Source organism: Vidua chalybeata, chromosome 11 (assembly GCF_026979565.1).
Source record: "Vidua chalybeata isolate OUT-0048 chromosome 11, bVidCha1 merged haplotype, whole genome shotgun sequence".
Lineage (NCBI taxonomy): Eukaryota > Metazoa > Chordata > Aves > Passeriformes > Viduidae > Vidua > Vidua chalybeata.
The window spans coordinates 4,996,640-5,021,767 of NC_071540.1; the positions used below are offsets into that span (position 1 = coordinate 4,996,640).

Genomic DNA, 25,128 nt, shown 5'->3' on the forward strand with positions numbered 1-25,128 from the left:
TTAGACAGATGAATTGTTTTTGATTCTCCTTTTCTTTGGCATAGGAGAGATAAGTGCTTAGGAAGAAAAGAAAATGGACTGTATGAAACAGTAGTAGGTTATCACTTGCAAAACTCATGGCAGCCAAAAATGAAATAACCAATTACTGCCATTTATTTTAAATTGGCCACAAATAGCTTCCTGCATTTAAAGACAAAACTAGAGACAGGTGTTAAAGGAAATTTCAGAAAACAGATTGTAGTAGCACAAGGCAATGGATATAGAAGCTGATCCTGGCTGGACTAAGCATATTCTGCAAGTACTCAAAATTGATTGGCCCTAATGGTCCAAGAACATGCAGAATGACCTCGCAGCTGAGCCCTGGGTGGGTGGCAGCAGTTCTCTTCTGCCTGGTTTAGTTACTATTTTCTTCGTGGCTGATGTCAGTGAAGTGAAAGCATAAGTACAGCATTGGTTTTAGATCGGGTTTGTTCCTGCCTCAGTGGCTGTGGAGAGACGCTGGCAGTGACACTGGGATTGGCTGGGTCAGGCTGTGCCACAGCACCAAGAGCAGCCTTACTGAGTGCAGAGCTGCTCATGGCTTGATGTTCGATTAACCCAGCTGTACAGCTCGAATTTCTCCCTCTGGGAGGCTGCTAGTGATGAATACACAGGCAGGGTATGAGATTCTGACTTAAATAGAAGCATTGGTTAAAGACAATGATTATTTGAGACTACTGGTACACATAAACATCATTATCATTTGAAGTATCAAAAAAAAGCACCTTTAAGGATAGTCACTGACGCCAGTATAAAAAGTGCTGTTTGTTTTGTTGTTGGGTTTTGGTTTATTTTGTCTCCAAGATTCCCATGTCTACTGCATTCTACTTAACGGCAGCTTAAAAGCAGTGATAATGCCCCCTGCAATTTGAGCGGCTTCTTTTGCAAGTTAAAGATCAGCCTTTTGCCAAAGCTGAGCTTCCTGCTGCACTTGATTAGTGACAGCACAACTGCTTCAACTCAAGTGAGGGATGAGTTTGTCTGTGTGGATGTAACTGTGAAATAAAGGTAATCTTGAGGCATATAGGTGTGCACAGTCATTACTGCTTAAAGCTACTCCAGCAGTGCAGCTTTATAGCTGTTACTTGGTTTAACAACTCTATTCATTGAGAATCTTGGGGAAAAAAAAGATCTTCTACAACAATAGCCTCTGTGTGAAGCATTTTTTAAAGCCTAATGAAAAGTTCAAAACCAGAACTTTAAGGATTGCATCCGTTTGAGCACCACATCACCACGGCAACCTGCCTTACAGGCTCATTAAAGCCTTTGCATTGTTGAATATTGCCTTGGCATATACTGAATAATACAGTGACAGCCCATAATAATAAAGCAATCTACTAAATTATCATACAAAATCATTAAATTCTTAAATAATGAGTTTATAACTTGAAGAATTAGTTGTTTCATTTAGTTTCAGTCTCATCTGTCCAATTACTGATGTAAGTTTCTGAGTTTAAGTGGAAAAAACAATGTCGTGGTTTGACATGGAAGTGAATTTTTTTCCAGGAAGTTGGGTCAAACCAATCAGAGGTCAGGTTTGGATATTGGCACCTGGAGTGACCACTGAAAGTATGGACAAGCCTCTGAGAACACAGGGGGTTAAAAGCAAGAACTCCCAGGGGAACTGTCTCTTTGGTTCCGGTCGTCAGAGAGTGCAGACTCCCCCCCTGCCCAGCCTTAGGCTGGGTAGGGGAGGGGAAGCCACGCGGCCTTGTCCAGGTGGGCCGAGGGGCTGAGGGTCTGGAACCCAGACAGCTCCTGTGGACGGAAGGGTGGAGAGAAGTGGAGATGCCTTTGTTCCCCCCCCACAGAGGGAAGGTGACAGAGAGCCTGGCGGCACCTGGAAATTTGCCCACAGAGGAGAAGGAGAAGGGGGGGGAATGATGCCCAGCGTGGGAGTCGAGAATGCTGGACCAAGATATCAGCCATCCAGGGAGTCTGAACTTTTAACCCTTTCCAGGAAATGAGGGCTTTTTAAAAGTATTACTCCTCCTTGATTTGTGGTGGAAGAGAGACAGTCCGGGACCTGAGATGTTAGAAGAAGAAATATTTAGGTGGGAGGAGATGATGAAGTAGCTTTTGGCTGGACTTTTCTTGTTAGCCATGGACTGAACCAAAATCTCCTGCAATAGAGACTGCATTTTAGGGGGATGCAGTGGTGACCCAAGGAGACCTGCTTCAGCTTCTAAAAGCACCGGAATGGCAAGAACAGAAGAAAGTTGAGGAGGGAATGGTGATGCCCTCTGCCTTCGGGAAAGAAGATGATTTTCTGTTCTTGGACCCTCGGCCCCAGGGGAAAATGGGGGGGACGGTAGTCCCAAGATGAGAAACTGAACTGTTGTATCTTTGAGTCCATGGCAAAGCATCCTTAAAGGAGCCCGATGAGCAGTCTGTCCATGCACAGTGGTGAGAGCACTGTGACATGGAAAGGAGAGTGTCACACTGGCAGATTTTCTCCAGGCGGTTGCCATGTGTGACAGGGAAACAAAGGGTGTGGCAACTGTGTTTCCTGGGGGGGGTCTGTGGTGCAAGAGAGACTTCTCTCTCCCTTGATAGTTTGAGTATTGATTATCTGAAGGGTGGTAATTTGATCAGGAATCCCGGGTGATGTTTCATGGTGGGTGTTTTAGGAATTGGGAGGAGGAGGGGTGCTCTAAAAGGTCTTCATCCTGGATTTAGTTTATGTGTTTCCTGTAGTAGTAGTAGTTTAATAAAGTTTTTTTTTCCTTTTGTTATTAAGCTTGGGCCTGCTCTGCTCTGTTCCTGATAACATCTCACAGCATTTATTTAGGGAAGGTGCATTTTCATGGGGACGCTGGCATTGCGCCAGTGTCAAACCATGACAACCCCTTTGTTCTTTAGACTCAGGACTTTCTTCACATTATCCAGGACATTAATGGTTCCAAATTCCAAGCTTCCATCTGAACCTGCAGAAAAGCCACAGAGCGAGGTCAAACACGGTATTTGTGAGCTGCTGCAGAATACAACAGGCCACAAGCTACATGGAGGTCTCGGCACAAAACCCTTTCCAGCAAGTTTCCATTCTTGGAAGTGTTTTCCAGCTACTTGTCTGCCCTTTCTCTTCTCACTCAAAATATCTGCAGGCTTAGTAGCTAAGGAGCTCGGCTCCCATTTCCTCGCTTCCAAGCACAAATCCAATTACTTTATATGCAGTGCTGAGCCTGTGGGCATTGCCAACTGCCTGTTCACATCACTGTTATTTCAAAGCCCCCAAATCCAATCTGCACATGAAGCTGCACACTTCAAAGTTCAGAGGGGAGAGACTTAAGGCTGTCAGTTCCCTGACAATGCTTTATTTCATGCAGGTTGCAGGGTACGTGCTTTGTGGCATGTATCCATGCCATCCTTGTATCCCATCCCATCCCATCCCAGTGCTTTGGTCGCCCACCTCCCAAGGTAATGCAGTGCGCCTGGACTGCTTTGTTTGGGAGGCATCCACTGACCTTTGGGCATGTCAATGCTCAGAGAAACCTCATAGACCTCTGCAGAGATTTTGATGTTTTCAGCCTGAACAATCCCCAGGACATTTTCTGTATCTGAAACCTGAGGCAGCAAGAAACAAACACTGTTCAGATTATTCTTTTGGTAGGCAGCCTGAAAGTCCTTGTCTCTGCTGGCTGCTTCCCCTGTGGCCTCCCTGGCTTCACAAGCATTGGTGGACTCCCAAGCTTTGCTAACCCGTTCCTCTCATGGGCTGCCCCAGTGGGATTCTCCTGCAGTAAAAAACCCTATCAGCCCAACTCTGCACTCCTACAGCAGGGAATGCTGCTGCTAAAGCATCCTTGGGAGGCACAGGGGTGTAAGAACAAGCACAAGAAGTGTGAGGTGTCTCAGAGCAGGTGGCATTGACAACCCTCTCCAATCACCTAGCCCCCTCTCTGAAATGCAGCCCCTAAACCATGGGGAACAAAATCCCACAGGGAGAGTTTGTTGCACTATGCAAGAGCTTCAGACAAAGTCCAGGAGGAATGTCGAGCTCACGCTGCAGTCTCTACAAACAGACAACAACCTTCAACCATTCACAGGGACAAGGTGGTTGTGGTACAGGCTCAGGATGCAGTGTCTGGTTATCTGGGGGGATGTGGATGCACTGCACGTTCTGGCAAACGCTGTGCAGAGGCAGAAGTTGGGGTCACAGCACCCTTGTGTCTGTCAGGTGCAGCTCTTCCTGACCCTGTCCCTAGGAGCACACGGCTGCTCACAGTCCCTCTCACCTCTAGTCGGAGGGTCTTCTTAATGCTGCCAATCTGCCTGGCCTTGAAATGCACTGTCACTTCAAACTCTGAGCGGGGATCAATGGTGCCTTTATCTTGGGACAAGGAGAAGTCCTCAGCAAGGTCATCCAGCCCGCTGAGCTGCCAGGCCATGGGCAGCAGGTTGCCGTTTCTCAGGACCAAGGTCCTGCTGTCAGTCCTGCAGAGACAGGAAGGCACTTGGCATCAGCTGCTGGATGCTCACACCAGCCTCGCCACTGAATGCAACTTGGAGCAGCTCCATCCGTGCCCTGGAAACCAGAGTCAAACGTTTTCTCTTTGTCACAAGTTCTGGAGTGCTTGTGGGATGACTGACCTGTGCAGAAGCAGCTTGCCAAAAGACAGCTCCAGGGGGCTGACCTCCAGCTTCACGTGCACCCCATGGCAGCACAGGCTGAAGACCACTGGGTCCGGGTTCTTCCCAATGCTGCAGATGAGTTTGTCTTCCAGGAAGCCAGGGGAAGTGGGGTATGCCCAAATGGTCAGCTCCTGGACCCAGCCCCACAGGAAGAAATCAAAGAGCTCTGGGTGTGAGCAGGAGGAGCAGCCCCTGGGCACTTCCACGGTGCCTGCCCTGCCTGCCCTTCTCCTACCTGCTTCTCCTTTGGTTTCAGTGCCATGCTGGGAGGGTCCAAAAGGAACGTCTCTGCTTTCCCATCATTCTCAAAGGAGAACTGGACCTCTACGTCCATGGGGGAGTTGTTGAGGATGGTTATATTCTCCGAGTTGCCGGGACAGTTCTGGGCCTTGTACCTGTCCACAAAAGGGGAAAAGGCTGCAGAGCAGACTGTTGCCTTTGCCACACACCGAGGAGAGCACCCTGTGCACCCGAGGAAGTGGTGCTGGAAGACCCTGCTCTAACAAACAAGGGAGGGAAATGGATCCCAGTCAGGGGCATGGGCGTGTGCTCATCCTTGCTTTACTCTGATGCCTTCCCCTGGACTTGGTGCCTCCAGCCCAGAAGCCTGATGATGCTCAGGCCACTTCAAGAGTTTTTAATACAACGTAAATTCAAATTTCTGCCTAGAAAAATAACAGTACACCAGGAACATGAGTTCTTTTCCCTTCTTCCTTGGGGTGCCTTCCCTGCAGGGTATAAAGAAAGGCTTTTGGAAAAAGAGTTTAGCTAATCTCTTTCATAAAAGTCATGAAACTGCTTTGGATTTCATGGGTTAGCTCAAAGTCTGAGAAAGAAATATAAAGCATCAATTCCCAAGAGGAATGCAAAAAGATAACAAATGACCCTTCTCTCAGGTGTGGAAATGACTTTGGAGTGCAAGGGTTAAAGAGGCAAACAGAAATCCCAGACCATCCATCAACTTGGCTAAAGATTGTCTGTTTTCTTAAACTATTTCAATTTCATTTCCTTGGGGTGTCAAAGTAGACCTAGCCCTCCAGAACTCCCATGGAGACAAGAACTTAATGTGAATTTATTTTTTTTTTTTTTTTAAAGCGACAGTAAAAGTAGAAGTACACAATAGCTTCAATGGCAACGTGTTTAGGCAGACTTTATCCAGCAGTGAGGATGCAATGTCATTACAGGAAAATTTAATTCTTGCTGTACGTTCCCCCCGACACCCACTGGCAGGTCAACCATAAAATCTTATTCATAATTACAGATTAATGAAAGGTTTACAAAACCATCTACAGAATAATTGCTCGATCAGGCTACGTGCAGAGCTCAAAGCACTTCAAAACCCCCCCTAAAGTTCATTTCCTATGGGTTGAAGCTGGCATGTGGGGGGACACAACAGTTGTCCCCCAAGTCACCTTTGGACTGGCAGCAGCATGCGGCTCTGGCCACCAAGGCGGCCACCAAGGCACCCACTGGGCAGGCAGAGCAGCTCTGCCAAGGCTCATTTGCCTATATCTGCTTAGGTTCACACATCTGTGGTCCTTCAAACCCATGTGTCTCCCAGGACTCTGCCGGGGACTGCCCTGGGTTGTGCCACCAGGACAGCCTGTCTCTCCAGGTGTGCCCAGAAAAGTACAAGGCCCAGCAGGGAGCACATACCAGTCTCTTGATTTCCCACACAGCAGCGGCCCAAAGTGGAATTGCTTTGTGCTCTCAACATATTCCTTAAAGATGATTTCATCTTCCTCCATGGTCTCCCTCCCCTGTGGAAACACCACCCTGGGCAGGAAAGTGGGGAAGGAGGAGCTATGAGATGCTCCAAGCAGGAAATGTAGTCAGAAAGCCATAACCCTTCCTGCAGGCTGAGGTACCATCTGCCTTCCCAGCTCCCAGCACAGGAGGAGGTGCTGGGTGACCTCAGGCAGCACGATCTGCCCAGGCCAGAAGCCCCAAGGGGCAGCCCTGGCTGTGGTTCAGGGGCAGCTGTGGTGTGGGAGGCTGCCAGGGGCCAGCCTTACCGTGGGTTCTGGCTGATGCTGGGGTACAGGCCGGTGCCACGGCAGGGCAGCTCGTACTGGCGCTTTGTCTGCACGAGCTCAAACCTCAGTGTCTGCTCAAACTTCCCTGGCTTTTTGGCGGAGAAGTGGACCTTCAGTTCCACCTCACCGTGGGCAGGCACTATCCACCGGTACCGTTTCAGCCTGGCAATTAAAGAGGAGGCTTACAGACGCTGCTGAGGAGCAAACGAAACAAGGAGGGTGCACTCGCCATCCCACGGAGGCACTGGCACGGGGTCGCTGTGGAGCTGGGGATGATGGATCTTGTTTGGCAAGAGGACCAAGAAGGAGAGGCATCGCCTCCTCCCGTGCAGCTCACCTGAGGAATTCTGTGGGGACTGAGGCACTTTCCAGTGTACCTTTGGATCTTGTTGCAGAGGAATCCCGGGGACTTTCTGTTCTCCGTGTGGAGATCTGCTTCTCCTTTGCAAAGCTGTCTCTGCTGGCTGCTTTACCTGTCTTTGGTCGGCCCTCGGCAGAACTGCCCTTCACATCAGGGGCCTTGGCCTAAGGGGAGAGAGAAAAGGGAGGGAGAGGTGAGCCCTGAGACATCCCTATCCTGGAAAGCAAACTGGGGGTTTGTTCACCAACGGAAGAGAGAATAAATAAATAAGTCCACCTGCCCATGGACTTGGTCTTCCTTGTTGGTGTTTGTTTTGCCTAGGACACTCCCCCTCACTCAGACCCTCTCCTCAAAGGAAGTTGATGGTTTTAAGTGATTTTTTTCCCCTCTTGTCTTACAGAACTGCTCTGTCTCCAGCAGAGCTGTCTCTTTTGTCCCATCCCTGACAGAAAGGAGACCTGCAGACACAGGGCCCCATCACATCTTCACTACCTCTCCACCATGATCCTTTTCCATCCAACCTGTCCCCCATGTCCCCATCTAGCCTGGTCCCTGCCCTGGCACCACTGGAGCACCCACCAGACTGTCTTCCACAGCAGCACCTCCCGGTGCCCCAATGGTGAAGGGCTCCACGCGCTCTGCAGAGGCCAGCCGCTCCTCTGGGTACTCGACTATGGAGAGCACAGCAGCAGGGGGCAGGGGAGGCCCGTCGGGATGCAGTCCCACATGTTGCAGCACCTAAAACAGAAGAGAAAACCCTGCTTATACTTCTGTCACCTTCATCCTCACAACTCCTTCTTTAAAGGCACTGAGCTTCTGACAACGGGGTTTTTAATTTACATGAAGTACAAGTGCTTTGTTATGCCCAGTGGGGTGAGCAAGCTCCAGAGCAGAGTCAAGAGCTACAAGCAGGACCGGGAGAGAAACCTCCCAAGTGACTCAGCTGAAGAAAACAATGGCTGTGAGCTGCCCTGTCCTGGGGCCGTTTATGACTTCCAGGCTGGGAAACTCTGAACAGATGGGATACTTGTACACAGAGCACTCCCACTTCCTGCCCATCTGAGGGAAGGTGATAACTTCCCCATCCACACAGATGATACAGAGTCATTGTGGAACATCATCAGGGACCTGGACAATGGCTCTGTGCCATTATCACACAGGGCCCAAGACCACGACAAGCTCAAGATCTGAGCCTCGCAGGGTGTTACCTCGTCTTCCGTTGGCAGCGTCCCATCCCTCAGGATCTCCCTGATCGTGGCCTTCGGATCTGAGACCTGGATGTCCAGGCACGGCACCCCGACATGCTCGTCTCTGACTGCCCCCTCTGCAACTTCGCTTTGCATCTCCAGCTGAGATGACTGAAGACTCCTTTTTTGTTCAGGCTTCTCCACCTTCTCCTGAGGCTTATTGGTCTTCTGACCTTTCTTTACAGGTGAAGACTGGGAGTTGTTTTCCTTTGGGATCACAGGTAACTGCATGGTACCCTGAACCCTGTCCCAGTAGGAGGAAAGCTCTGCAACGTTCTGCTGTGATGACTCATAGATCTGAAACCTCAGGATCAAATTCTCCATCTCAGATAGGTCCTCTGGGATTTTGGTTTCCCCCTTCTTTGGGGCCTTTGGTTTCCCCTTCTCTGGGGCTTTGGGTTCCCCCTTCTCTGGGATTATGATTTTGCTCATCCTCGGGGCTTTGTATTTCCACTTCTCTGGGATTTTGGTTTCCTTCCTCTCTGGGGGTTTGGTTTCCTCCCTCTCTGGGGGTTTGGTTTCCTCCCTCTCTGGGGGTTTGGTTTCCTTCTTTTCTGGGATTTTGCTTGTCTTCTTTTCTGGGATTTTGCTTTCCTTCTTTTCTGGGATTTTGCTTTCCTTCTTCTCTGGGATTTTGGTTTTCCCCTTCTCTGGTTTTGGAGGTTGCTTCCCCACAGAGACACCCTTCTTTTCCTTCTTCCGCTTCTCTTCCTCCTTCTGCCTCTCTTCTTCCTTCCGCCTCTCTTCCTCCTCTAAGGCTTTTGCCTCCTCCTCAAGCTTTTGAGCCAGCTGCTTCAGTTGCCTTCAGCAAACAAAATAGAAAAGATCACTGAGAGTCACCACCAGAAACTCGGGCTCACTAGTCCTCGCTGGCCCTGCACTTCATTCCTTGACCCTGAGGCCAGGCAGAACCGTGAGACCATTTCCCTGAATTTTCCTCAACCCACAGAGGTTGGGAACATCCCAAGTGAGGGGATTGGTGGAAGGGGACCTCCAGGACCAGCCAAACCTAAGCCTTGCCATCATAAGGTCTTGACTGTGCAACCTCCCTCTTAAGGCACAGCCAGACACCTCCAGCCCACTGCCAAAGGCTGATCCACCAGCTCTCTGTGCTGATGCCTGAAAATGCCCTTTGTCTCTTTGATTTCCCAGTTTAAAGCAGATCACAAATTGCTAACGTCTGCTTATCCCTCCTACAATTCTTACTCAGCTCATTCAGCCCCCTTCTCCCTGGGCATAGCCTGCTCCTTAATGAGACCAATCCTATCAGTCAGAAAGCAAAGGCTGCAGAAACTCCTCTCCTGCAAGACAGGCTCTTGTCAGCCAGATTTCCTGCTGGAACCTGCTGTGACTGAGGCAAACTAGTGCTGTCTGCCATGGAAGCTATTTGAAGCAGCCTCCTCCGTCTCCTCCCCATGAAACCAACTTCAGCCTGGGCTGAAGGAAGTCCTGATACACAGGCTTGCTTCAAGCAGCCTCCCCTCCCAGCTGCACACTTTGCCTGAGCTGGGCTGCCTTGCTGGAGCAGAGCTTCTCCTGTGCTTGCCTACTGCTGCAGCTGAAGGGGAGCCTGAAGGACGTGAGCTTTTATGGGTGGTGTCCCACCATAAGGAGAACCCTGGCAGATCGGCATTGCAAGGACTTCATCTGTGGCAGGACCAGGATCCAAACCAAGGTTTGGTCTGTGCCCCACACCTGCCCATACCACAATCCCACTGTTTTGGTGAAGGGAGATGATGAAGAAGGTGCCAATCGACATCATGGACTTAAAGACACTTCTGCAGGCAGTGCCAAGGCAAGCCCAGAGCCCAGGTCCCTGCAGGCAGCATCTAAGCCAGGAGGGCTCACCACTAAAATAGAGAAGAAGGAACTTCTTCTCAACAGAAGAAGATCCTTCTTCTCTTGGGAGCCAGGGAGCTAAGAGTGGCCATCCCTGTGTTGCTTCTGGCCTTTGCTACCCAACACCTCTGAGCTCAGAGTCCTTGGAGCAGGGAAGCCCTCCAGGGACAATGACCCACGGAAGAGCAGTAACCCATGGAAGGCTTACTCACCTCTTCCTCCATATGCGCGCCCATTCCAGGAATATTTTATCCACTTCTGCTTTCTTCTTCTCAGGGAGGGCGTCATACTCATCCTCAGTCATTTGCAATAAAGGTTTTCTCTTCCTCTCAATAGCTTTTTCCCACTGCAGTTCTTTATCACAAACCAGAGGAGAAACCATGAGTGACTGCAAACAGACCTGGGTGCTCTGGGTCAGCTGCAAGGATTCACAGCTTTTCCTGACCCAGCCTGTCATACCAGGAGATATTGGGGAGCTCATATCCCTGCTCCAAAATTCAGACAATCCCCCAAACTATGGCCAGGCAGTGAGGTCCTGGGCTTTGCCTGGCTTAAGTGCAACAAGGCTGAGGAGAGTTGTTTGTCACTGAGCTACAGTAGCTTGCACTTGTGCCCAAGCTTTTATGTCAGACATTAAGGTGAGTCTTAAAACCTCCGATCTCCTGCAACTCTGAGAGGAGTGCTGGTTACACTGAGGCAGAAGGTGGAAAGATTAATAAAAACATTTCTTACAAGCTCTGCTGCAAACCCAGATACACAGAGATAAGGTTGAGGGCTTGAGAAAGAAGATTTGAGAGGAATGGAGATATCTCACCTTTCTTCTCTCTTTCAGCTTCAACCCTGGCTTTCCAAGAAGCATAATCCTGATGCAGGTTCAATATGAAGATGTGACGACGATTTTTGACAGCTTTGAGTACACAGAGAAGAGAAGATTCCAGGCTGCTTGCAAAGAGGCTTTCCAAGCCATCAAAGACCACTCCCTTGTAGCAGTCTTTACACTGTGAATAAAGGGAAGAGCAAGTCAGCCATTGCACGCGGGGGGCTCGCAGCTGCACCGTAAACCCAGATGTCACCAGCTATCCTTGTTCCAAGAGCAGCTTGGATCTGTCCTTAGGCTCTGCCAACTAAGGTCAGCTGCAACTTGCCCCAGGGCTCCCTGCACACAGTCCAGGATCCTCCAGCAGCACGTACAGACCTCCTCCTCTCCGAGTTGTACCCCAGGGCTGTCTCTCCGGAGCAGGAATGTCTCCTTTTCCCCCACCCCACACACCTTCAGCCTCTCACTGAGGATGTCCACCAGCAGGTCCTCGGGCAGCACACAGCTCAAGCAGTTCAGCTCTTCCCCATGACTGCTGCTGATGTTCAGCTGCTGCGGCGCAGGAGCAGTGGAAACTGTGAACTGCAATGTGAACCATTGTAAGGAAAAGAAACCACGGTGGAAAGCCCTGAACAACTCCCACTGCTGGGCTTGGAGCTGGGGCTCCTCCCTGGTGGAAACTAGAACAACCCTGCAGTGCAGGCTGTGGGCTCCAGGGGATGGTCCTGGAGGGCCCATGCCTTGGGCAGCAGACAATGCCTTGGGCTTGCAAGCCCCCAGTGCAGCCTCCCAGCACTTTGCTCACTGCCTGCAGCCACACTAGCCAGGACTGCACTTTGCCAGCAAACCATTGGGAGCCAGTGGAGCTGTCTGCCAGAGCACATTCCCAGCCCAAGTCACGGCACTATGGACCCACATACCAGGCCCTGGCTGGCACAGAGCCTCCACTGTAAGCAGCCCCTGCCCATCTCAAAGACAATGCAAAGGTCCCAGACATCAACCAGGGCAGATCATGTTTACCTTGGTGTCCTTTTTGTCGAGTTTGCTGCCTGGCTCCTTCTTCTTTTGTGCTGAAGGGGTCTTGCCTTTGGCATCCTTCTTGCTGATTTTTTCCCCAGAGGCTTCTTTATTCATGGTCAGAGACTTTTCACCTGCACAGGGGACAGATGGTTCAGAGGGGCTTTGCAAAGCAAGCAGGCACCTTTCACTGCAATGGGCACAACCTTGGGAAGGAACGTGGCACTTTTCCCCAGTCTGCTGGGCACTGGGAGCACTGTTTCCCAGAAGCAGCTCCTTCCCTTCTTCTCTTACCAGCAGGTAAAGCACACCATCCCATATTTGATTTTAAAGCCAGCGCTGTGTCCCTCCTAACAACTGTGCACGCAGGCGACGCTGCTCGCACAGCAGTTCCCCTGCGGATCGAGCCAAAGATTCGTCCTCCAGGAGCATTGTTGCCATAAACTGCACCCATCCTGCATTCTCATGTGGAGACCTGCAGCCCTGCCCCACTTGCATCACCTGTCTCCACTGAAGCTAAATCCTCCTGTGGGAAAAGCCCAGCTGGGACCCAGACTCTTCTCCCTTCCACCAGCTCCCAACCCAGCCAGGTTCAAAACTGAGCAATGCAAAACTTCCCCCTGCACCGAGCCAGGTCTGGCCTGCAGAGCTCAGGGTACCAACTGCCCAGGAAGTTTCGTAGAAGTCTCCAATCTCACATAGAGAACAGCCCAACATGCAGGAGCTGTGTAACCTGACAGTGGGCATAGGTAAATCTCTGGAGAAAAGAGCTCATCTGGAGCATGTCTCTCATTGGAAATTCCTCTGGGAGGCTGTCCTTCCCCTCCTCTCGTTTGCGAGGTTACACTCATAGTCAGTCCTCTTGTGCTTAATGAGCCACTTCAGAAGGTTTTTTCCTTGTGCATGAGGAGCAAGCTCAATTCAGCTTTGAGGAAATATAAAATATTTGGGAAGGAGACAGGCGTGCTTCACCACCCCTAGAAAAACGAACATGTGCCCAGAATGGCAGCAAAGGGGGCTCTAAAAGAACCTCTGACTGAGCCCTTCCAATTGATTTCCTTTTTTTGTTTTGTTAGGCTAGCCAGTGATGCACTTCAGCCATGTTCCCCTAAGAGAGCCAAGGACTGAAAAACTGCTGCTCTGAGTAAGCAGAAGTGGACAGTCATGGTGGGTTTCTCAAGCACTGGCTCTGGGTCCTTGCCAGCATTACCTTTGTCTTTGTCTTTTGTCTCCATGGCAGCCTTGGTGCAGAGCTCCCGGGCACAGAGCCCTGCTGGGCTCCCATCGTTGGCCATGGCCTCTTTCACCACGGTGTCAATGGACACGTAAGCAGCGTCATAATACTGACACAGGCCTGCTGCTATCTCTGTCTTTCCTGAGAGAGAGAGGGGGACTGCTTGGTGACACTGGCACAGGAGGCACTACAGGGACTACAGGCCCTGGAAAAATCTCCAACAAGATTTCAAAGTTAAAAGGGCAGTGGGACAGCAAGTGTCCCTCCAGGGGAGGCCATGGGGGAGGCAGCTGCAGCGTGGGTACAAGCTCTGAAGTCTAGAGCCAAGAGGATCATCTCCATGTCCTGTTCAGCTGAGGAGTTTGCCTTAAGCACCATGGCCCACCAGGATGCGTTCCTCCTGCTTGCCCCTCTCCCTGCAGCCCTGGGATGCAGCTGACATACCTGTCCAGGGTGGCCCATGGAGGATGACAACAATCCCTCTGTGCTGCTGCGCTTCACGCCTCTCTGAAGACGGGTCAATGCCCAGGTGGCGCATGACAGCCCGAGAGATGGGACTGCCAGTCACTTTCAGCATGGACTCAGGACAGAATGTGAGAGTCCTGTGATGTGCTGCAGTGCAAACCAGGGGGAAAAGTCAGCCTCCTGCCTACATTTGATCCTCACCATCCTCCCCATCTCCTCAGATCCCAGGAAAGGAGACTTGGTGAAAGCAAGATGAGCTTGTTCTTTTGTTGCTAGGAAGGTGCAAATATAAAAGAGCCAGTGATATTAGACCTAGTCCTGCTGGCTGAGGAACTGCTCCAGTCCTAGTCTTTGTGGCTAAGGGACACAAGGGAATATCCTGATTATTTCCCCAGTCTATAGCAGGCAGATAGGAGCTTGCTTTGTCTACACTCAGGGTTGGTAGAGGATGCCACAGCCCTTCAGCCAAGAGTTCCTCCACCAAGCTGGGGAACAGGCAGCTGCTAAAAGCATGGGCTTGCCCTGGAGAGCAAGGTGACAGAGAGTTCAGGGTGTATGGGCTGGAGTCCCAGCTGTGACCACAGTCAAAACAGACACCGCCAAACCCTCACTGTTTTTCTGACCTGGTGCTGCCTTGCCCTTGGCCTTGGCCTCAGCCTCAGCCCTGGCCTTGGCCTCTGCCATGGCCTTCAGCTCTGCCTGTTGAGCCTTCGGCCTCCTCTGTGCTTCATGGTCCTCCAGCACCTCTGGGGGCAGCGTCTCACCCACGGCACGTGGAGGCATAAAAAACCACTTTTGATACTCGGACCCCACTGCCATCCGCAGGATCTGTGTGTGTAGGGAAGAGAAGCCATATGCAAGATTCCTTTTCTTGCCTTTCATCACACAGACTCAACAAACCCATTTTCTGTCTCCTCCCTTCCTCCCAACAACATGAACTCTTTAGTTTAGGTCCTCCCACAGCATGTCAGCAGAGTTGGCTTTGCCCTGGGGATTGCCTCCATCTCCCTGGCACAAGCCTGGGAATGCTGCAGTGCTGTGAAGCTTGGGCAGCATGCACGTGGGGACCAGATCTGCCTTCTCACCTTCTCCTCCTCAAGGTACTGCTCATCAAAATCCAGGGAGTAAAACTCAATGGGGAAGTTGCATGGGTTCTTCACCACCACTGTGGCCTCCAGCCCATCACTGTCCACCAGCATCCATCCCATCTTTAGTGCTGGGGGGCTGAACTCCAACCGTGGCTCCAGACCTTCTCCTGAGAGGTGCAGCTTTAAGTGACTGCTGCTCCCACAAATGTTAAGCTCCAGCTCATTCCTGTAAGAGCTCTGAAAAGAGGAAAGTGCAGAAAACACATCCATGAAGTCCCAGGTGACAGGACCCCAAATACCACAATGCTTGCCCCAAGGTCAGGGTGTTATCAGTCCCTCCAAGGTGAATGGAAACTTCTGCTAGGGACTACAGCATCTGTAGTAGTCTGGGTCTGAGTAACTGGGATGAATCCTGGCGTGCACTGTAACTGGGTATTTGGTAGCAGATGGATGTACGACGGACTGTCAGGTGTTTTCACCTGGTCACGCAGGAGTGCAACGCTCATGGGAAGGGCCCTCGGGGTTACAGTGTCCAGACACAGTCCTGGCACTGCTGCATCAGGCAAACACCAGCTCCAGGAAAGAGGCAAATGAGCTCTCGCTGGCTAGAAATAAGGGTCATCTTCTCTGCTTAGTGCTCGGCTCTGGTCAAAGCCAGACAGAAGATGGTTACATCTCTTGAGCAATTAAAAGATCCCTGGGACTGTTTGTGGGCACAGAAGCACTTGTGTCCATGCTGGTACACACTGCCAGTTTCCGAGACCCAGCGGCCACAGGTAAACTACTTTTGGGAATGCTCCATCCTTTAAGTTGAATCTCCAGCTGCATGGCAATGTGCAGGCAGGCCAGAGCCCCAGGCACTGCTGGCAGCACACCACTATAGGAGACTGTCCTGCCATGCCCAGGAAGGTGTGTGGTGGCTGTTTTGTCTGTCAGTCCTGCAGCAGGATGAGCCCAGCCTGGCCATTCCAGGATTATCCTCTGTGAGTGGGCAGCTGCTCTGCACCGAGTGTTGCAGCTGCAAATACAGCCAGGCAAGGGGGAGGCTGAGGGGAGCTGGACACATCCCCCCCCATGTGCTGAGGGGCAGCCTCAGAGCCCTGGTGCTCTCTGTACAAGCTCCCTGCGGGCATTTCAAGCACATCTCATGGGAGTGCTCTGTGTGCTGAACTGAGCCACGCAGAGTACGGGGCTTGCAGAAAGCTCCCTGTGAAGGCAGAGCTCATACCACCTCTGCACCTCTGCACCACACTCTCAGGCCCTCATTTCCAGATAGCCAGACAGGCTTCCTGGGCTGACACCTGCCAATCTCACCTCCGCCTCGGGTGTAAACTGGATTTGCAAGTTCTGCCACTTTCCTGCACCAAGGGTTCCTTTGGAGGGCGTCACTTCAAAGGGACAGGGCTCATCCTCCAGCGCCTGCCGCTTCTGACGTACTGTCATGTATTTGAGGTGATTGTTCTGGGCACAGAAAACAATTGTGTGAGGTCTCCTCGTGCTCTGAGACACTGCTACGGTGCTGAGAGCACCCACAGCCAAACCAAGTGTGGCCCCAAAGCCCAGAGCTGGAGGGAAGCCCTGTAGACAGGGCAAGCAGATAGGGAACTACTGTTGTCAGAGGAGGAGGAATGGGTGAAGATGGCAGAAAAGCAAAGCATCAGCTAATGGAACAGGTCCAGGCAAACCAGCCTTGATCTAGACCCTCATAAGCTTCCTCAAACACGCTGTAGACCCAAGTGCTCAGGCAGCCACAGGACCAGAAAGGGCAAGAGTCACAAAGAAAACCCAACCAAGAAGTTACGTGTTCAACGTCGCCTGTGCTTTACCTTCGGAACACGCTCGATGGACCATTTGCAGGGTACTCGGAACCAGTTGTAGAGTCGGATGGTCTCGACCTGGCACTGCCCAACGAGGATGTCAGAGAAGTGCAGTCTCTTCTTGGAGAGGTCGAGCGACATTTCAGACACAGTGGCACGGAGGCGGATGTTATACGTGGGGCCTTTTGTCACCTGGAGAAGGACAGAGAATTCAGTGGAGGGTGCAGGTGACATCTGCTGCTGTGCCCAGCCTGCTGCCTGTCCCAAGAGTTGTGGTACCTTTATGGGCAGCAGCACATCCACGTCACGCTGTGGCTGGTGGCCACTTTCAAAGCGCACTTCAAACACCACGGTGTGGTTGGGGGGCAGGTCCTCCATCTTGTTCAGGTCCACACTGAAACCTTGAACAGATGAACACAAAGCAGCTGAGATACACACGAAACACAAAATGTGCCTAAGCACGTTAAAGCCTTACAGGTGTCCTGGCTGAGAGGTCTGGGGAAAGCCCCACGCCGTGCTGTGACCTGGACAAAAACTTAAGAGTGCTCCTGAACACCCCTCAGACACAGTGAGCACAGTGTGATGGAAGCGCAGCCTTGCCTCAAGGCCTCTTATGGAAGCCTCTTTTGATCCACCTGAGGATCTCACAGGCTGTTTCCTCAATAAAGGCTGAATACAGGAGCTGTGACAGTGTGAACTCCAAACAAAGCACTTCCAAAACACAGCAGACCCCACTGGTTGGCAAAACAAGCCCACAGAGTGCCCAAAGAAACTTGATGCTCGTGGGAGCCAAGGGCAGAAGATGCTGAGAGGTGACCAGGGTGATGAGCCCATCTGGCCCCTGCACAGAAGCATTAGGGCAGTCACAGGCAGACCAGGTCCCTGGGCATGGCTGGCCAGGAGAGTTCTGCCTCTAAAGCTCCTAGCAGGGGCACTGAGAAGAAAAAGCTCAGAAACCTCCCCAGGTTCAGTGGCTTCAGCTAATCTGTCTGAGACACCTCCTTCAAGGCCACAGGAAGTGTCTCCAGCACTGCTTACCTGTGTCCTGCAGGACAGATACAATGACCTGGAAGGACACATAGATCTGCCCAGGGTTGGTGATCTTCAGAGTGTGTGTCTCAGTGTAACCCTTAAGGACAGGGCCCATGTCCAGGACATACTCGAGCAGGTTAACTCTGCAAGGAGGAGTAAGGACAGTCCTTAAACCACAGTCCTTAAGCATGGCTACATGTCCAAGTGGACAGAGGATACAAACGCAGTGACTATTTCTTTATTCACTGCTGTAAAATCTCAGCTCAAGCCCATGAAACCCATGGCCTGACCACCTGGCAATGACTTTGGGAAGTCAGGAGGAGTGCAGGTCCTAGGTTTTATCAGCTACTGATGGTACCAGAAAATACAATTAGTTTAAAATGGACACTGGCCACAGCTCCTCTGCCATGAAAAGCCAGTATAGGTGAGTCCACTGGGCCTCCACTGGTCTCAGTGGAACTGCCTAGCCTGGTGTACAGCCTGAGCGTGAAATTGCTCTGGGGTCTAGGAATAAGGTTTGCCTGCACAGGAAATCTTCATTGCTCTGCAACCAGACCACATGGTCTGTTCTGCAGAGCATCTTCTTCCTGAATTGAAGCCTCCCGTGCTTGTGCTGCATCATGATGGTGCAAAGGGAGGGACCAAGTCACCTAGATAAGCCCTGCCACCCCACCAGGATTCAAACCATCTGATTTTGGGTTTCAAAGGGGTTTCTGACATGTGCAGTTCCCTTCTCCTTTTGTTTAGTGTGTTCTGTTAGTTGGAACCAAGACATCAGCTGGGAGTTGTCTCTTTCAGAGCTAGTCAGCAGGAACAGAATTTATGCTGTCTGGAAGGGCTTGAAGGTCTGCACTGGCTCCCCCAGCTCCAGGGACAGAACCCCACAGCTGTGGGGAGCTGAGCAGTCCAAAGCTCAGCGTGGTGCTGGGGAAGGGAGGACACTCTGCCGCTCCCATGTAGCGTGTCACAGCCGCCGGGACCAGACCCTTTCTGCAGTCCAGGCTATTCCCAGCTCTGCAGACACAAGGAGCTCTCAGGAGAAGGGGGCATGGCTGGGTGCTCCCCACGGGGCACCTGGAGATGGGGCTGGAAGGCCCTACTCACTTGACAAGACGCTGGCACAGCCCCTTCTCAGGGAACCTGCTCTTCAGGGCATGGGATGGGAGCTTTTCCTGCAGCTCCAGAGAAGGCTTCTCTATCAGCATCCTCATCATCTCTATCTGCAGCTGAGTGTTTGACTGAGGAAAGGGAAGACAGTGGTGGGTTGGCAAAGGTCCTTCCCAAGGCCCAGCTTGCACCTGAGAAAGGATCCCACCCTGCTCTCGTTGAGAGGGGGTGTGGGGTCCTCCTGTCTGGCTGCTCAGTGTCTGTGACACCTCCTGCTCTCTTTAGGCAGGACCTCATCTCCAGGGAAGTAACTCCAGCATCTTTGCCTGCCCAGACACTGTTAGCAAAGCTGATCTGGCCAGGCAGACAGACCAGCCAGGAACCTTCCAGAGCTCCAGATACTTGCCTGCCCCCAGCCAGTACCGAGGCAGCTTGGACAAAAACTGTCTGGAAAGGGAACCAGAAGAAGCTGGTGCCTCTTGGAGATGAGCACTGCCAGCACAGCCCCAGGGCACAATCAGGCAGCCGCTGTTTGGGTCTGTTAATCTGGCAGGGCCTGGGTTGGGACCAACAAACTCCCCAGCAATGACCTGCATCTCCTTGAAAGCACCATCAACTCCATCCCTGGAGCATGGCTTTCAGGACCTCTCCCTAGGGTAGCAGGAAGCTGGTGCAGCCCCAGAAGAGACCATGAGCAGAGTGGCAGCCCTAGGGGCAATGCTGGAGTGACACAAGGTTGTCGGTGGGCAGGGAGGTCCCAGGTGCCATCAGGGCACCGGGGAGCTGCTGTGGGCTACCAGGGGCTCAGGTGATATGGGGAGGGTGGCATGTGCTAAACAGGGCTGCAGCTGTTCTTACTACAATGCCAGAACGAGGGATGTGGGGCTTCAGGCCCTGAGTCTTCGGATTCCGAGTCTTCGAGGTCTGACTCTTAGTGATCTCATCTTTTTCATTTCCTGAAGGAAGAAAACATCCACAAAGAGAAGTGTGAGCAAAGTGCCAGTCCCATTTAAGCTGGGAAGTCCCCGCCTCCCAACACTGGTTTCTTCCAGAAAGAAATCCCTCAAGCCATCTATGGAAACTGGATGCTGCTGTTCCTCTCTGAATCTCATCCCCTGCAATGTCACACAAATCCAACCCTGCCAGAAGCCCTGCCAGCCTCTCTTACAGCTTTCCCAAGCCTTTCAGTCTAGCCATCATCCTTCAGGACCCTGCCAGATGTGCTGGCAAGCTCTGCAGGATGGTTCCTGGGACAAAGCCCACATGGGATCCTCTGCTCAGGACTCATGAAGCAACCAGTGGGCTTGACTTGGTCTGGGAGTCCTGCAACCCTCCAGGCTCGGTGGAGGTTGGCATGAGCTGCCCTATGGGCATATGGTAGGGAACAAAACCAGAGGGGCCCTTTCTGGGGGCAGACAGGCCGTGCTCACCTTTGATGTTCCAGGGCAGGTTCACCCTGATCATGGGAAAGGACGCTTCTCCTTTCAGGCAGATATTTTCTGGGTCCAGGTCACCCACTTTAAGCTGGTAAGTCCTGCTGAAGGCTCCTGGTAATCCTGGCATGTAAGAGAATTTCAGCACTTGCTTCTTGCCACGTGCAATGGAGCCCTGCAGGGACAGGAGAAGAGGGAGGGAATGCACCAGTGTTTGATGGGGGATGGCTCAGGGGACAGACAGGCTGAGGAGACAGGTTCTCATCTAGAAGAAACCATCAGACCACTTCACCTTTGTGATAAACACATTACAGTGTTGGCTTTCACAATTGTTAAATACCGTGTGTTCTATAATGCTGACTTTTGTAAAAGAAGTTTTGCTAAAGTTTAGAGTTCTTTTAATGAGAACGTTGTGTTGTGATACCAGTGTTGGTGAAGAGTTGATGTAGTATTAACATTTAACCAATGAAGGAATGGAAACCTGTTGAATGTGTTGAAAAGTTACAAATGACCATCACTAGGACAACTGCACATGCTCCATCTGCCGAGCAGGACCCGACAGAGCACCCCAGCGTTCTAGCAGTAACATTCTATCCCTGTCCTCTCTGTTTATTCTCTCCGTTTCTCATTTTCTCTCTCTGCTCTCTCTTCTATCCCCCTCTGGTCGGGACCATGCCCTTTCTTTATCAATGAACAGTTTTCAGATACAATACTTGCTGCGTTTGTGCCTTATTTTCGTCCGAGAAATCTATCAAAAAGAATTCTCCTCTACTCCCCTTACAGCGGGACAGGACAGTGACCACCAGCACACTTGTGCCTCCCGCCCGTGTCTGCCTCTGACAGCAGAGCCACCCACCAGGCAAGGCCATGGGGGAGTCGATCAGGAGAGCCCTTGTTTGACCTGCTCTGACCCCAGCAGAAATTGCTTACAGCCCTGTCTCTGTCAGAGCTGGGTTTGGGATTTTCCCCTCTGACTTTTTTCCCCCTTTCCTCCCCACCCCCTCTTTTTTCCCTTTAACACTCTCCTGGGCCACCTGGCACAGGGCTGGGGTCAGTCCCTTGTGCTACTTACAGTGGTGGGCTTGACCAGAAACACGCCAGGCAGACGCTGGTCGGCAGTGCTAGGCTTTAGCACCCAGTTGAATTCAGGCTTGCCAGTGTTTGCCAGGGTGACTGTGCGGTGATGAATTTCATTAAACATCTGGAGAGAAGGCACAGGAGCAGGAAGTTACAGACCCAGGCCTGCTGCTGGGAATCTCCTTCCTCTCTCCTGGGCTTGGAAGCAGACACATCATGGGAGCAGGGACAGAGAAATGAGCACTTGGGAACCTGGGGAACCCCCAGGCACAGGGCACCTGCAGAGGACCTGGGAGCTCTGGCAGCACACAGAGGTCTGGTAACAACCATGGGAGGGCCAGCAATAAATGAACCAGGGGACACAGGCCCTCTGCACTCTGAGGGGTCACCAACAGCCAGGAGAAACAGAGACAGCACCGAGGCATTCCAGAAGAAAAGGCATGCAAGTATTGGCAAGCAACATACATGCAACAAGGGACTCACACAGGGCAACACAGGGCCAGCAGCTGGGAATATCTGTGGGCTTTTGTTGCCCTGATTTTCAAGAGTTTTCTAAAGCCTTCTGAGTTTACATTCTTGTAGAGAACTTTCCCACACAACTTTCTGTAAACAACCTATTGTTTTGCATTCTTTCATAGAGGCGGAGAAATTTGATGTACAGGTAGTTTGTCCAGTGTCCTTGGAGAGGTGGCACGTTCACCCTCCAATCCACTGGCACCTTTTGAGAACTATAAAAGATTGGAGTCAGAGAAAATAAATTAGTCTCTTCATCGTGACCAAAGCTGTGGTGCGTCGTTTTTCCTTGTGTCATCTGGTGACAGGCTTTCAGCTGGACAAGAGTGAACTGGGGATTATTCTGGGACAGTCTCTCCAAATCTAGTGACTGGAAGCCCAACTTCTTCCCTTGACTGTTGTGTGGATTAAGCAAGAGCTTTAGACAAGAGCATTTCCTTGGAGGTCAGGCTTTAGTCATGGGTGAGCAGAGGGACGTCTCAGGGACACACCCCTCAGAGCACCCCCACTGGGACCCTGCCTGCCCCAGGAGGCAGTCTTAGGTACCCTGAAAAAGAGGCACTCCCAGCATTTTGGAGAGGCTTGGAGATGGCCATTTTAAACCAGCTTGGATGCCAGATGTGTCCCTCAAAGGTTGTACTTCCAAGCCCCAGAGCCAACAAAGGGGCTGGGAAGGGAAGGGAGCCCTGGACCAAGGTGGGCAGGAGCCTGCTGGCCGTGGTCCCAAGGAAGGAGCTGTGCCAGGGGATGTGTGTGGTACCTGAGAGCCACAGTCGATCTCCCGGGAGCTCAGGGAGTAGCTGACACGTGAGGCCTCTCCGGTCACCACCACCTCGTAGGTGGGGCCTCCCTCCACGTGGCACAGCGCCGTGACATTGCAGATGGTGTTGAGGTGGCCAAAGAAGGTGAAGGAGACCTGCTGGCTCTCTCCCGGCTGCAGCACACCTGACACTGGCACAATACTGAAAGCCTGGAGGACAGGAGAGATTGAGGTGTTGAGCACGGAAATGGATGCAGAAGAGCATCTTGGAGCAAAGTGCAGCTGTACCTGGAGGGGCCTATTCCTCAAACACAGCCAGAATCACCCTGATCTCATCCTGCATCCATGCCACTGACCAGTGGAGGGACCATGGGGAAAATCTTCTCCCATACTCACAGATCAACACATTAATTAATACATTACATTACAGTGAACTGGGATGTCTCCTGGCAGTAGAAATTTTCTCTGATGCACAACTTGCCTTTAAAAAGCATTTCTTAACTGCTTTTAGAAAGCAGTTAAAAAATAGGAGGAGACTCAGAACGAGAGCTCTTGGAGCTGAGCGAAGGCCCAGCTCATCTGACTCCTGAGGCTCTTCCCCTCTCTCTCTGATTTAAATGCTGCTTTCTCAAGGTGCTAGAGCAAAAGCTCCTGCAAAAATTTCCTATGGACCACCTGATGAGTTCCAGGGGGAGCAATGCCCTCCGCAGGTGCTGCACAGCGTCCTTGGGCAGCCCTACAACATGTCCTGCACTGCCTCTCCAGCAACCAGTGGCTCCAGCAGCACTTTGTGATGGGCCTGGAGGGACGTGAGGCCCCTCTGTGGCCAATGCTGAGGGCCACCAGTGGGACTGGGAGCTACAGCCCTGCTTGCCACACTGACAATGGGCAAGTGAGACAGATTCCCTCTTACCTTCTCCACTTCGAGGGGAGTGTGTGGCATGTCCACGGAGTGCCTGAATCCCACCAACTCTTGTGGGAAGCGAGGGGATTCAGGCAGTTGTATTTGCACCTGAAAAACAAGCCATTTTCTATGCTAGGAGGAAGAGACAGCCACTTTGCAAAGTCTCAGGTTATAAGACAGCTTCAGGGCCACCAGTGCAATACCAGCTCTCGGGTGAAAGCAGACACCTGGAAACAGGTAGTCTGGCTGGGCTGGGAAGAGGGTACATGGAGATCAGGACTCATCACAGCTTGCTCTGGGAAGGAAGCCGGAGGTCTTACCATGATGCTGCAGCTAAAAGCCTCATCTTACATTGTGAAGGAAACAAGGCAAAAATCCCACACTCAACACAGGCCCGTAGGATCTGAGCGAGCTTCTCCAAGGAAAACTCTCCTGTTTCTCCCTCCCACTCACCCCATGTCCAGCCACTGGCCCTGCTGCCCAGCCCACTGTCAGGGCACAGGACAGCAGGGCAGCAAAAAGGGAGGTCAGCACGAGCATGGCTTCTTGGTGGCAGGCTGGGGAGGCAACACAAGCAGTAGGTGTACAAGAAAATCTACCTCTGTTCCTAAAGATTGGTTAAAATCCTGCAATTCTTTCAGGGCTCTGGCTTCCTCCTCCCTTCCAATCTTGAACTGTCTCAGTTGAGATGACAGGTAATCCAAATAGGTTCTCTTCCCCTTTGGTGGTTGGGGTTTGAATTTAGGTGGGTAAGGCTCATATCTGGAAAACAACATAACTATGAACAGGGACCTGCAGAGGGAGGGAGGGACGCCTGCACGAGCAGCTCCTGCTCAGGATGCAGCCCCTGGGTGGGTGCTGGCACGTTGACCTGAGAAACGGTTCAATCCAGCCCTTCCCAATCCAGGCTGGAGCAGGTCTGTTCTAAGGGCAGCCCAGGGATGACACTGAGGGAGCAGCAGTGCAGCAACTGCAACTGATTGCATTGAGCAACTAGAGAGGACAGGGATTAACACCTTGTGGGGATGCAAAAAGCACAGTGAGAGAGAAAAAGACAGAGAAGGCAAGAAAAAAGGTGAGATTTGAGGCACCAAGGGGCAGACCCAGCCAGTGACGAGCCAGCAAAACCCCCCCAGTGCCCAATGCCAGAAACTCTGCAGCTCCACCAGGTATTTATCAGGAATGTTTCCCTGACACTGCTGGGGGGTTGGCTGACATTTTCCAACACTCCCAGGGGACTCAGGTCACATTCCCCATTTTAAATTGAAGCAGGTGCTCAGGGTAACTCTGCTTGTGTTTCTAATGCCACGTGAGGGACACAGTCAAGCCGTGCCTGCCTGTCACCCTGCTGAGCTGCAAGTGCTCCCCACACAGTCAAACCCGACCTGGATGCTCCGTTCCCAGACAGGCATTCAGGGCCTGTAATGACCTGCTCCCCAAAGAATCACTGTCTTTTGCTATGTAGCCTGTTATCTAAGGCTGGGCTTCATTTCTGGATGAGGGGCTCTCTCATCATAGCCCCCGAGAGATCCCTAATCATCTAGCCCACTGTCTTTAGTTGAATGAATGGTTTGAGGCAACTTCCCAGGACCACGATGCCCAGACAATGACATTTTTCACTCTAAAGCAGAAACTCTCTGGGAGGCAGGGATAGGAGATGATGTGATGAGCAAGTCCTGCTGCCAAGCAGTTCATAGAGCTGGAATTCAG

General features: G+C 51.7%; 1 protein-coding gene across 1 annotated transcript; it reads right to left on the bottom strand.

Annotated features, from left to right (window-relative positions):
• Positions 1–2,871: 2,871 nt before the first annotated feature.
• On the bottom strand, positions 2,872–23,457 carry LOC128793758 (hydrocephalus-inducing protein-like). The gene is made up of 28 exons (XM_053953170.1): positions 23,428–23,457; positions 22,515–22,724; positions 21,237–21,365; positions 20,162–20,339; positions 19,590–19,687; positions 18,729–18,862; positions 17,631–17,767; positions 16,872–16,993; positions 16,602–16,784; positions 16,090–16,236; positions 14,773–15,012; positions 14,311–14,515; positions 13,667–13,834; positions 13,199–13,363; positions 11,992–12,122; positions 11,425–11,553; positions 10,969–11,152; positions 10,367–10,508; positions 8,277–9,117; positions 7,648–7,806; positions 7,045–7,232; positions 6,687–6,869; positions 6,328–6,447; positions 4,907–5,066; positions 4,630–4,802; positions 4,275–4,473; positions 3,504–3,603; positions 2,872–2,966 (listed from the first exon to the last, which is right to left on the bottom strand). Exons 1-28 carry the CDS (start codon positions 23,455–23,457, stop codon positions 2,872–2,874), a joined length of 4,950 nt encoding a protein of 1,649 aa, XP_053809145.1.
• Between the last annotated feature and the right edge of the window lie 1,671 nt (positions 23,458–25,128).